This window comes from Pomacea canaliculata, linkage group LG10 (assembly GCF_003073045.1).
Source record: "Pomacea canaliculata isolate SZHN2017 linkage group LG10, ASM307304v1, whole genome shotgun sequence".
In the NCBI taxonomy this organism is placed as follows: Eukaryota; Metazoa; Mollusca; class Gastropoda; order Architaenioglossa; family Ampullariidae; genus Pomacea; species Pomacea canaliculata.
Genome location: NC_037599.1, coordinates 24,214,680 through 24,228,926, shown reverse-complemented (window position 1 = coordinate 24,228,926; position 14,247 = coordinate 24,214,680). Strand labels below are relative to the sequence as shown.

Below are 14,247 nucleotides of genomic sequence, written 5' to 3'. Positions count from 1 at the left end.
GAAGCAGGCGGGCACGATGAACCACACTGCCAGGAAAGACAGAAGTCGAGAAAAAGGACGAACAATGTGACGACTGGCATGGTACACATCCGCTGGGAGAATATAATTGACTTTTATTATTGTTATAATAATGTGTTGTGGTCTGAAAGCTGCATCGTGTTTGAATATTTTCCTATTAATCTTCTACTTCTGTATGGTAATACGCTGCATTTGTCATCATTCGTGTCATCATCATCATCATTTGTCATCATCATTCGTCATTTACAGTGTCTAATGTATTTATACTGGTGCCTTTTGAGGACCAAAGTTTGTTATTTTTTAATTTGTCAGGTGGGTTGTAGCAGCGTGTGTGTATTCACACGACAGCATCACAACCTCTGTCACCTACAGATGGCTTCCATTCACAACCCCGAGATCGATGTGCTTATCACTGAATGATGGCGCCTGCCACACACTCACCCGCCACTCGGTGGTTACAGCCTCCACATCGCAGCATGGCGGCAAGCACTCCCCGCAATGGGATTTCAAATGCCGTCCGGCTTTGCTCCTTTTATTATTTATTGTGTTGCATGCTGCGTCCAGCGCCCGGTGTGTGTCGGGATTGGGGCTTAGAAGACGGGATTAACGAGGAGGCATTAACTCCCTTTGTTTATCTCCTTCTATCTCTCTCCGATCTCTTTATGTCGCGTGTGGGTGTGTCTGGGTGTTTGTGTGCGTGAACTGTTCATGAAGAGTCAGAGACACTCATCAGCGCATAAACATGTGAATTAGAACACGAACGACTTACAGAGGAAAACGCTGGAAAGTACAAATGAATAAATAAAAAAAAGGTAACAATGTCATGTAGCTGCTCCTCCCCCACTCAGTACCTCCACTCACCGAGCTCTCTCTCTCTCTGACTTGTTTGCTTCCAGGCATCTCGTGGTTCCTGAGACTTCCTGGTGCAGCAGCCACTGCGATGCTGCGTGCTGGGTAAGGTTGCTGTAGCAGCAGGAGCAGCAGCCTGGCGGTCAGTGTGGCATCCACAGACTTGTAGACAGGCGGGTGTGGCGACCGCCATTGTAACAACTGACAGAGTGGAACCCTGGCTGCCATGTTCCTCTAACATCGCTCTGGGAGTGCTCTCCCTTCGTCTCTCTCTCTCTCGTCCTCCCACCCTACATCGCTCTGTCAAGCTGTAGGCGGGGTGCAGGAGGGTGTCTGCCAGCGAGTCGTGCGTCGACCGTCGTGCGCCGCCTGCAGGACGTTGCGGCACAGCGCAGCGCTGCGTCTGTCGTGTGTTGTGGTCGCCGTCTGCGCCGTGCAACTGTGCGTCGTTCCACTTCACTGCCTCCGCAGCAGTCAGGCGCAACCATGCTGACTGCCTGTGCAGTACCCTGAACTCGTCAACAGGTAGCACATTCCGGGGTGCCACCGAGTTCGCAAAGACAGGACCGAATGTAGGACAGGGTGACAGGCCACCCGTACCTCGACACACGCTTTTTGACAGTCACACCCTCTTTGGAAGCTCGGTGTCAGCTGTTCGGGAAACGATGGTGATATTTCATTTTGAGGAGGTTGTCGTGTGCTTCTTTGACCTCACGACCTGGAAGCAGTTAAAACAGTTAAAGTAATCAGACAAAGTAAACATAAGAGGTTCTACTTAAATTCCTCCATCTCTCTCTCTCTGCACTCAGTTTTCCGTTGCAGTGAAAACCAACTCCGGAACGTGGACTCATGGTGTGAAGCTCAGCACCAAAGGGACTCATGGCTGTGTTTAATGAGTTGATTTTTCTTCACAGGACGAACTCAGGAACTTTTACTTACAACTTTCTGACGAGGTGCAGATGTCAACACTAGCACTTAGTCTTCTCGTGGGAGGAGAACTTACAGCAACTCAACTGCTTCCTTGTCTCACGTTGGTGAGGAGAACGAGCGATGAGGGGGGCGATGACGGGAGCAGCTGGATTAACCAGAACACGTGCACTAGCCGACTGAGGTGAGGGGTGAGTTTACCAAGTTCCCCTCTTACCTACGTGTCCTCGTTTGCTCTCGTCCCGCCACCCGACCGTCCAAGTCAGGATATTTTGGAGGTGTGCACGGACCGTGACATCGTGTGTCGCACGCTAGTCACCACACGTGACATCTGACTCTCGGTTACAGGAACTTGTGACAACTGCCATGTAAGAGGTGGGCGGAGTGACGGCAGACGTGGAGATCACGTAGTAAACTATCGATTGTGGGGAACATAAGTCACGAGGGACATCCAGGGATAGCGCAGACACCTCCTCGTGCCCTCGGCGGCCAAACCTGTGGGGAATATGATGTGACAGGAGGGTACAGCTGCCCACCCGACACTGCAGGTGTGTGACGACTGCTGCTGACTAACATGGCGCTGACTTTACACCTCAAGTACGTGGAGAGCCTCCGGGGCAGGGCCGACCGTCTGGCCAAAGTCTGCTTCCGAGGTAAGTGATGTTCATCTGCTTCTCTCATTCCTGCAAGTATTCACGTGACTTGTAGAAGTGGGGAGGAAAACATCTTTGTTGTTCAATTTGTCTTCTTGTCAGTGATCTTTACTTTCACTCTGTGTCCCCTTCTCTTTCTTGTCTCCGTCGTTCTTACTCTCACTCATTTTGTCTCTGACTTTCGTACGAGTTAGCTCTCTCAATTCTTCCTTTCATGTTTAGTGATTTTCTCCGTCTACTGAGGTATGTAAAACTGTACCATCCATCCCTCTCTCTATACTATATTTTCTCTCTTTCTCACTTGTGTCTTTGAACCCTTTTCTCCTTTCCTTTCTTCTCTCTCTGTATATATACATTTCCTATCTCTGTTGCTTCTCTACAAAACTGTTCATTCGTCTCTCTCTCTCTCAATCTACATTGACAGCTCTCCCTCCCTTCCTTCTCTCCTACTCCGTCGTTCCAACCTCCACACTCCCACATGACTGTTTGTATTCCTCATTGGCGGGACATTACCATTGATCTGTCAGCTCGTCTCTCTGCCACTTCCCTCCTCCGCCCTGCCAGGCTCTCCCTCCCTCTCTCCTCCTCTCGTGATCTCTCAGCACTTATGATTGCGTAGGACTACCACAGTGTTTACCTTGCCCACAGGGTAGCAACTGCAATGCTTCTTTTTCTTTAATTCGTGCTTTCCTGTTGACCTTTCAGACTCACCATGAGCATGAATGTGTTTTATTCCTCCTTTTCTCGCCTTGTAGACTTTACACGTGTGCATTATGTATGAAGTACACTGTGTGCAATGTGTTTATGCCGGAGAGTAAGCAGAGAGAGATTGAATTTTGACAAGTGACAGATTACTGATATTTTTAAAGAAAGAAAGGAATGAAGTATTTTTATATATCCCCTCACAAATGTCATTGTGGATAGTGCTCACTCTCGTCTCCTGTCGTTGCTTGCCACACCTATGATGATAGAAGTTCCAATGTCTCCCCATCAGGCAGACCTCCTCCCACCCCTCCCCTCCTACCTCAGGACCATGAGCAAGAGCAGGGAGGGGGTTTGAGTGACCTCATTGACCTCAAGCTGACTGTGACTGGGGTGCGGGGGGCGAGGGTGGGGCCTCTTATAGTCAGCAGGTCTCTTTGACAGGGTGGTTGTGGTTGTTGTTCACTAGTAGTCACAGACACACGAAAGAAAGAATGAATGTCTGTGTGTGTGTGTGTGTCTGTGTGTGTGCGTGCATGTAAGTATTATCTCACGAATCTGGCATTAATGGATCGTGCAAATACATCTTCCTTGAGTTTTGCTGGATCAGCAATTAAACTTTTAAAGCTTCCTGTGAGCTTTCTCGCCGCCAGAAAAGTTCACATTCCTGTCTGCATTCCTGTCTGCATTCATGTCCGTATTCCTGTCCGCATTGATATCCTTATTTCTGTCTGCATGCATGTCTGGCCTCCTCTCTGCTCGTCCATCTCTCTTACCGGATGCAGGACCAAGCTTCAGAGGGCTGAGACTAGCGCAGTTCCTGTTTTCTTCTGGCGGTGCAGTTCAAGTTCACACTGGTTAACATGAAAAGTATCAGAAGATTAAAATCACTTATCGCTATGATTTTTGTATTATGATTTAAATGTCTGTGTTATCTGCTCTGACAAGTGCCCTCTGACCCTGGTGTCCGCACGGAGGCTTTAGATTAGATATTGAATTTATTCCTTCATTTCTTGAAAAGTATGGAGAAGTTGATATAACATATATAAGGAGTATATATATATAACAGAAAGAATTCGGATGTAACCAAGTTCACGCGACCGAAGAAACACTGCCACGACGAGTGACCCTTACATTCTCTCTACATCCTTAAAGACCTCTCTACATCCTCACCCTAACCCCGGTGAAGCTTGACCTTTCAGAAGGGTCAGGTTATCCAGATGACAAGGCCAGGGAGCTGCTGGCACTGCTAGCTGCAGGGGACATCACAATACCCACAATGCACTGGGCGCACTGCCACGTGTGGCATCAGTGACAGGATGATGCTGTCTCCAGAACATTCGGTTCCGTGGCGGAAAAACGGACAGGAACACCTCTAGCTGGGGTCCTTGCTTCAAACATCCATGTGATGATGACATCGTGTCATCCTTTCTTGTAAACTCAGTTCTTCCTTTCCAGCTCTGATGTTCATCGATGTTGTGAATTGTTTAACTTAGTCACGCCTGTAGGAGGCAGGATACTGTCCTGACTGTCAGCCATTGTCACGCTGTCAAAGACTGGCGATTCCAAGACAAAATGTTTTCACTTCTCAAAGGTTTTGTTCAGTGGTCATGAGCTTGTCACCTGCACAATGAGGACAAACTTCTGGTTTATCTACTGTTTATTTTGTCAGATTTTGTCTTGGACAGGTGTTTCCCTATAGAAGAAACTCTTACGCCATAATCATAGTCACTCAGAATAAATCATCTTGTACATCTTCCTCTTCATATTGTGGCCGCCACCTTACCTTGAAGCATGTGACAAAGTTTGCAGACTGTCTCCACTGTTGTACAGTTGAAGTCCTGGTGTGGCTGTATTATTAGCCAACTACTGCCCCAGGGCGACTGACTTGCTACATCCACTCGGATGTGGAGACAGAACCTGGAGGCCTGTCACAGAAACAAAACAAAGCATCAATATTTAGCAAAGAAAATTCCACGAACGCTTCCTGCTTCGAGTGCCATTGAATTTGCCAGCAAATCGAAAGTGATTCAGCTTGACACAAACAACACATAACGGATTCTTTTGTAAGTGGATGGCCTTGTCTGGGAGGTTGCTTGTTGTCTCGGCAACAGGGTAGTGAGGTAACACACACACAAAAGCATGCAAATACACATACACACATGCACATGCCCGCACACACACACACACACACACACACACACACACACACACACACACACACACACACACACACACACATATACACACAAACACGCATGCACACGCTCACACACATGTCCGTCTTCTCTGACATCATCATCAGATGAAGAGCAAGAAAGAAAGGAAAACAAACTGTGACAAATGTAAGCACCTTCCTGACATCTCACGTGTGAACGATTTCACAATCAATGCTTTATCGCTCAGAACTGAATGTGCACATTAGCCTCTTCCACTTTAATTGAAATTGGATATTTGCAGACTTTGTCCTTTGCCAGGTTCCCTTTCCTCCCTTCTCTGCCTCCAACCCACTTTATGCACATTAGGCCAAAAAACTGAGATGAAATCAAATTTCGTTGAAAGACAATCTCGTCTTTTAAAAAATACCTTCTGAATAATCTTCGCTCAAACGCCGAAAATTCGATTTTTTTTTTATTTTATTTTTTTTGGGGGGGAATATTCATTACAAGTTTTTTACATTGTCAGTGATTTATTTTTCAGAGATTGTTACTGAAAAAAATGTTAAAAGTTAACCCTTTAAAAATGCCGGTGTGTCATCAGTTGTAAATTAGTTCTGTGGCATGTCAGTTAATGTCAACTGAACTGTCAGTCCTGTGAACACAGCGATCATGTGAACACTGAGATGTGATAGTTGTTTGATCCTTTTGTTGACGATTTACCGTAAAGTAAAATAAATGTTGTTGGTTAGCAAAGTTTGTTCTCTCCGTCCTTCCTGCTATACAGCAAAATTCTGTGACTTCAGCATGACTCCATAGGATGTAAAGGTCTTGAAAACATGCAGAAATATATTTGTGTACAATCCTCTTAACTTCTTGTGGCTTAGTGTGTCAAGCATTTTTGTTATGGCATTGTTAGGGCAGGAGGCGCCAAAAATATCAATAAATGTTGGTGTTATATTCACCATGACTGTCATTGTCCTTGTCTGTCTGCTTGTCTGTCTGTCTGTCTGTCTGTCTGTCTGTCTGTCTGTCTGTCTGTCTGTCTGTCTGCTGTCTGTCTGTCTGTCTGTCTGTCTGCTTGTCTGTCTGTCTGTCTGCCTGCCTGCCTGCCTGTCTGTCTGTCTGAATTCCCATGCCCCTTGTTATGATGTGTTGTTCCAGTCCATATACAGTATATAAAGGTGTTAAACCTATATACATGTACCCAGCTGTGATGGCAGCCACGGAGCTGATGCCTTGAAGTGGAGGAATCAATGTAATTCCAGCCCAGTGATAGCTGGCTCGCGCGGTCTCATCCACAGAAAGCCGGGCTGACACTCGCACCCAGGTCTCTACTCTGATTGCATTCATCTCTGTACAATGGATGTTATGGAATCATTGCGGACACACATGTTGGTGGCAGGAAGTGTGGAGACCATGGCAGTAGCAGCAACAGCAGCAAGAGTTGGGCCTGGGGGCTGTTGTGTGTGTTCCTGCAACATGATGCTCTCAACAATCGATGGCGGGGCTGGGTGGTGAGTGGCTGACTCCACCAACTGCTGTCTTGACCTTCTGCCCTCCGCCACACCATCGTCATTTTCTCTAAAGCTGGACAAGTCGAAATGTCCTCCCGACTACATGCTAGTAGGACAGAGACTGTGTGTACTAATCTGTATGTGTGTGTGTGGATGGATGGAACTCCATCCCTCCCTGGGGTACATGTTTTTGTGTTACAGGACGGGTACTCGTACCCTATTGGGCAAAATATCTGGCTATACAGATAGGTCCCGATGCTCCCTGTCTGTTAGACATTTGCCATTGCACACCAGCTTTTTTCTTACAGGGTCGTGCCCTGACCTGACAGCACGATGTAACCCTGTCTCTTGTTTGTCCTGTGTACGATTCCCACGTGGATGCCACGCCTCTGATTACCATATCCGCATTCCACGGCATCATAGGATCCTGGGGTCAATGACGAGTCTTCACGCGAGGTCACAACATTGGGTGGGCATAATGGTTAATTGTACACAGAACAACAACACAACAGGCAGACCTACACAGGGTCGGTAGATGTAACCTCCAACTGCCGGGGATGGTTATTTGATATTATGAGATAGAGTATTTATACTGAGTAGAAAACACCCCAAGTGACTACACCCCATGACACACTCCCCATACCCCTACCCCAGAACACAATATTGAAAGAAAATTTTTGAAAGTCTAGCTGTGTAATATGAGGCTGTGTATCAATTGTTTTTTATAAATTGTAGAATTATTCTTCTTGTGCCTTCTTGCTGGCGTGGAGACGGACAACAAGGATTCTACACGTTCTGCCCTTTCTTCGTACTGTTTCTATACCCGCCCCCTCTCCTCCCCTTCCCTCCTTCAGCTCCCCGGAACTGCAGCCTCAAGACGACAAAACCGATGGCAGTGTCAGTGTCAGTGTCATGTCGATAAGCACATCACTATATTATCGACTTCTCTAAAAGAGAATGACGCAACCAGGGTTTTTTGAGGAATAATTTTTTTTTTTTTTTTTTTTTTGGTCTCGGGTGGATTGTGTCAGGTAGATTGTGAAGGCATTCCGCGGGCTATTTATTGTTTCGGTCGCCATGCTTATTCGATGACACAGCTCGATAAGATTTACGATGCTGTTTCGCATGAAATACGACTTTGAGGCGGCCACGCATCCATCCCCATCGTCTGTCCTGACTAGCAGGATGTAGGATGTAGGATACACCACTTCTGTGCATCGAACAGAAAGGGACTCAGCCCAGCACATTAATAAAAGTTGAGATTTGTAGTTGTTTTGCATTAAAACTTTATGACAGTGTCTATATCTGAACAGTTTCTTTTCCGGAATGTTTCTTTTTGCCATCAGGTTATTTTGCTTTAATATGCTGATGGAATGGAATTACAGATTCAGCTTTGCCGTAGTCTCGCTGTAAGATGGTGGTACTGAGCACATCATGGACACCAACTGATTCATCATTTAAACAGCTTTTTCTACAAACTATTTTTAAAAAGACCAAACATAATTTCCAGTAAACAGAATGGAGTCGTGTAGCCACACTGTTAGCGATTTCCTGTCCAGAGGATGCCATTGCCATCTGCAAGTCGTCAAGACAAACGTTCGCAGACTAACGCGGTGCTTAGGTTCCTCGGCGAACAGCAGACAATGGCGAGCACCACTAAGTGATCTCCTCCACAACAGTTGACCTTTGCCCCAGACAACAAGCAATCTTGCGAAACAGCGACGCCTGAAGGGAGACTGGACAAGATGTGAATCGTCTGTGATGGTTGCTCGCGGTGAAATGAAGGGTGAAGTCGAGACAAAGGCGGGTATCGATCTCCAGCGCAATCCCCAAATTTGCTTTCCTTGGTGAAGTCCTTTCATCTCCCATCTGAGGAAACACAGCTTTTGATCTGTGTAATAGTTTTAGCTGCTTACTTATTCTGTCCACACAATATTGCTCATTCTAGGGGAAGGTGTTCACGAAGCAGAGGTAACTTTATCTAAGGGCTACCCATGGACCAGAAGATCTGCGGGGTAGTAGTTGGAAATGGGCGCTGGAATGAAGAGGTTGATTGATAATCAAGAATCCGCTATTGTATGTACTGCCCATAGCCATGGCTATAAGGAATTTTTGTAGGTAGTGGAGTTAAAGCTAACCCTGGGGTTGTGATGTACCTTTAGTTTGTAGCTACAACTCTATCCTCGGTCAAAACTCGGTCGAGAATCTTTTTATTTCGGCCTGTGCTGTCTGCATCATATTTTAGAGGATTTTTTTTTCAATGCCGCGTTGGTTACACTTTGACTAACAAACATTTTACACTTCATCTTGCTGCATCATCATGCCCTTTGCTCTCTACCTGCTTTTTTTTTCTACCTCGCAGTTATTAACGTTTCTCATCCACTCAAAAGAAAGTAATGACCAATGTCGTGCGTGCAGAGCTCTGACATCGCTCTCATCAGTCAACATCCTTCGTCATCACTCACTTCATCGCACATCGCCACTGATGCTACAGCCATGCATCCTTGCCAAAGTTAGATAATTACTCTATTATAATACTATTAATCCTCATCGTCGTCATCGTCATCGTCATCATCATCCGTGCGATCTACCTGTCTGACCTGGAGGGAAAAAAGGATGTTCTCAGTGTGTGTGAAGCACACAGGCTCCCACAGCCCGAGAAGGGGTCGAGTCTGCAGCATTTTGGGGGTCGAGGTAGGGAGCACGTAAAGGTCAGGCAATAACGAGGCTCAGGGAAAAGCCTGCCGGGGCCAGAGCACGCAAAACCTACTGATGGTGGCGTCACCAACGAGCCAAGTCGCTGTTATCGAGGGCAAAGGTCGACCCACGTGACTGCTGGGTAGTGATTCATACAGTGAGCACTCGCACCTGCAGTCCACGTGCACTGAAGTGACTCCATGTCTGAGTCTCAGGGCGACTTCCAGGTCTCAGAAGGACCCCCCAGTCCTCACATGCAATCATTTCATGTCCGGTGAATCCACGGTTGTCATCCAGCTCTTTGACCTGTCCTTTGACGGTAAACAATCATACTACTTAACTGTTGACAGTAAGCAATTACTAATAATTAATAACAAACATTATTTACCTGAAACATGTCCTTAGTTTGACAACAAACACCTCTTTAAATATTTGTTTTTTAAAAACAAATTTCGCCTATAGTTTAGTTCCACAAGACTACAGCCAAGGCTATTACATAAATTACCATCGGGTCAACGGTCAAACTAAGTTTCTGTTAGGGTTTTACGTATGGCTTATGATTTCAGTTAGGGTTGATGCCAATGAGCGAGCGAAAGGAAAGTTCGTGAGAGAGATGAGGCTCCGAGTACAGATGACATTTACAGGACTCGGCGGTGTCATTGCTGTGTGGGCGGACTGCACTGACACGGTTTCATTTAAAAATGTTTTTCTAAACTTTTCTTTGACCAGAAAGTTTATCGTCTATCGCGATAGATAGAAAGTTGATCGTCGCTCAAACAACAAAAATACAAATGAAAGGAAAAGTAGAGCAGATCGAGTGTTGGAGAGGAAGCTGCTGGGTTTTGCCGACAGAATTTCACTTGTCAGTGTATGTGGGAGGAGGACCCTCCATCCCCATCTCCCTCCTCTTCCCAAGGGGATGAGAAGCTCTCGCGTGGTTAATGGAAAGCCGTTGCAGATGACTGACAGGCCGGAGGTAGGGGATTACGACAGGGAGTCACGATATAACAACCAATATTGTCTGTATCTCTGTCCGCCTTTTCTGTATGACATTTCTGAAAACACTAATCGCACTGACTCCATCAAACTCTCGCAGCATTTTAGAATCTCGTCCCATGATGCTCGGCAGGCCGGCAGTGTCGTGCTTAATACCATCTCGGAAGACATTCTCTAAGGAAGTCGACATTTTCATATTTTTGTTGTCTTTTCTCTGTACCTCTCGCCTTGGGTAAACCGTTCTTTTTGTGCTGATGCCACCAATGACAGGCTGACTGCTTGGCTGCCATAGTTCTTAGCTGCTGATGTGGAGAGGGATCAACATCGTGTTTTTCTTTTATACTACTTTGTTTGTCAAGTACACGGGAACTATTCCTCGAACTGTACGCATGTGTGGAAGGTGTCATGACGACAACTGAAGAAAAGAAAGTAGAGATGAAGATGTCGCCATACAGAAGCCATTTTGTAGTCGGTTGCTGGAGATCAAGCAAAAATAATCCAAGATGTGGTCTCGGGGAGGTGTTGTCAATGAAGAACAGTGTGTAGTGTAGTCGTGTTTTAATTTTATTTACTCTCCCTGTCCCCGTGAGACCTGGCTGGTCACGTGGTCTCATGTCAAACAGTCTGCATGGTGGGCGGAGTTCTTTGTCTGAACACAGTCGAGTGTAATCACAGGTACAGTGACGTCCACGATATGGTTGACTGCACCTGGCTTGCAGGTGTCATATTTTGTGTGCACAATGGGAACAGAATTTTGCACAGGCTCACATAGCACACTGAGTATCTCCAGCTTAAGTTTGATACAGCCCGTGTTCTTTCTCTTTCCTTCTTATCGTTTCTCTCTCCCTCTCTCCACGCACGCACGCACATGCGCAGTCCAGTGTTAGCCCCAAAACTAACCTCGTGCATCTACAACATGAGTCTGGCATCTGTCTGACCAGGCTAGACTGCGGTTACTCAGCTTGCTGGCCGGCCACTTACCACACCGACAGTGAGAGGCAAGTGTTAGTTGGTGGCGAGACTAGTGGCAGACTCAGTCAAGGTGCCATTACTCAGGTCTGAGCCTGCGACAGTGGGTGTGCAGCGACAACTTACCATCATGCCCTCTCAGTGCTCATGTCAACAGAAATCAATCCTCCACCCGATGCGATTAAACATAAAAACTAGGGCGAGACTGAGGACTGTGGTTCACTTGAAAAAAAAAAAAAAAAAAAAGCGGAAGATCTACAAACAATCCAGAGAGCAACTGGCGAAACATGAGCACGAATGAACAGAAGACACAACAGATGACACAATGGATGACAAGGTCTAAGACAAGGACGACAATCAACCCTCCTCAAGGCATGGCAAGGGACGTCCACTCTAAATAAAAACGTGTTCATCAAGTGAGGGTCGTTACATTTATCACTCTGCTCTTCACTGTTGTGCTTGGAAAGCGCCGACATTTTTTGTAATCATTCAAAAGGGTCAAAAGATCAAGGCTGGGGGCGAGGCATCAGTGCAGCCCTCACTGACAATAAAATGCACGACAGTCACATCCATACAGTCATCAAGGCTTTAAATATTCTTCCCGTGATCCCCTGGTTACCCACTTCATCTTCGCTCGGCTGTCCGCGTGGCACGAAGTAGGTTTAAAGATAATTTGCTTTCGTGGACACTTCCTGAACTTTCCATCTCTCGATCGATGACGAGGTCTCTTCGTGCAAGCTGCCCCGCAAATTATCTTTGTTAAGTCTGTACACAAGCTAAAAGTTTTGAGTAAATTAACTTTCTTGCCTTGCCACTCATAAGTGGCATCGACTCTAATGTGTTGCTTTTAGAGATTTTTGAAAAGGCGTCAATCGGGTTGTTTACGTTTTGTTTGGTTTGGTTTGTTGTTGTTGTTGTTGTTTGTTTTTTGCTTTTGTTTGTTTCTTTTTTTGCTTTTGCTTTTGTTTTGGTATTTTTTTCTTGTTTTTTTTGGTTGTTGTTTTTGGGTTTTTTTGTTGTTGTTTTTTTTTTGCTTTTGTTTTGGGTTTGTTGGCTTGTTTGTTTTGTTTTGTTTTTGTTTTTTTCCGAAGGTGGTTTGCAAACGAATCCCTCTCGCTTTTACAGCTGTCGGCATCTCTTGTGTGAAGTCTCTTGTACCCGACAGTAGTGGACGGTCATTCAATAGTAGAGTTTCTGTCACCGAGCGCATCACGGACAACAAAAAGAAAAGCGAGCGTTTGTGGTAAATGATGATGATAACGATGACGACGACGACGATGATGATGATGCAGCCAGACCCACTGAAGGACAAAGCTCTGTGTGACTTTATCCCCAGCCTGCAACATGTAGTTTGTTCAGCATGAGCTCAGTGTTTGCTGTCTGCTTTAACAACGGTTCGAGGTGACCACGGCATGTGTCAACAACCACAACCACAACCTCAAAGCTCGGCGTTTGCTGGGGACAAACAAAACACGCGCAGCGCATGCGTGTCCTGATCACGTGATGATTGGGTTGACGAGAGAGAGAGAGATGTTCGCACACTGCGTCCCTGAGCAAAGATTTGTCAATACTCTAACTCATCGAAAATTCCTTCATTCTGTCAACGATTATGGCGAAGAACTTTTAAGCAAGTCTTTTCGTTTTTGTGAAGCAGCGATTGGTTGCGGTTTTGTTTCTTTTTCTTCTTGTTCTCCATTTTTCCATTTTTTTATACTTTAATTTCGATTCTACCGCGCCTTAATTGTGACTTCGGCAACTGGACTTATTTAAAATAGCCTTTCTATATTGTCTTTTACAACCATGGAGTCTTTTACTGTCAAATGTACATACTTTATCATTCTTCTCTATTTCGACATTTGACAAGTGTGCAGGAAGTCAGGTCCGCAAGTTGCACAAGTGATTGCGACCCGCGGGACTAATTTTTGACAAGGACGAAGGTCACTTGATGAGATCATCATTTGGTGCTTACTACAGCAGTATGCTGACGCCCTGAGAGGTCCCTGGGTACATCTACCCCAATACATCCTCTAGATGACATCTTGTGGACAACGGCCGGAAGAGCCTCAAGATTTGTCAGACTGTCTTATATTCTAACACCGGCAAACGAAGACAGATCATAAGACCGATTCGAAATTAGGAAAAGAAGAAGCTGCGGGATTAATGATCACAACTTCAGTTATTTGTGTGTATTTCCATTTTCTATTGAACTTCCCGAAAGTTGCGAAGACATGAAGGGAAAAAATGTCTCAAAAAAGGATTTCTTTACATTTGTTTCTGCAAACTGTCCGCTTCGTCAGCCTGCATCCTCTACCAATGTCTGTCTCTCTCTCTGACTTCCCCACCTCTCCACCCCCAACCCCTGCTGTCTGGTGTGAGGCGAGCCCCACTCTCCTTACAAAGCACGCAAATTATGGCTGGCACTCAGTAAATTATTCCAAATGTTGCCTAATTATGTCTGCTCCATTATTTTATTTCCAACCTAAAGGACTAACGATTTCCTGCTAGAAGGTTACACTGGACACGTTCTACATTGATTGTATACCAAAGTAACAGGAAGAAAAAGAGGAGAAAAATACAAAGTAGGAAAGAAAGATTACAGACTTAAATAAAAAAACACATCACGTGTCTCGTTGTGATAAACGCTGTAACTGCATTGGTTAGCTATTAATCATCTAGAATGTCATCGACAATATCAACTTGTTTCGTAAACATTAATAAGCTCAACATTCCCAGTAAAGACGATTCCAACGCTCATATTTCAGT

At 45.5% G+C, this 14,247-nt stretch overlaps 1 protein-coding gene across 1 annotated transcript in view; it reads left to right on the top strand.

The window, feature by feature from the left end:
* The first annotated feature begins 933 nt into the window (after positions 1-933).
* The window catches only part of LOC112573468 (otoferlin-like), a 119,061-nt gene continuing 105,747 nt past the window's right edge, over positions 934-14,247 (top strand). The window contains 1 exon segment of the mRNA XM_025253870.1: positions 934-2,447. Within this exon segment, the coding sequence (XP_025109655.1) occupies positions 2,369-2,447 (79 nt within the window). The 5' untranslated portion in view covers positions 934-2,368.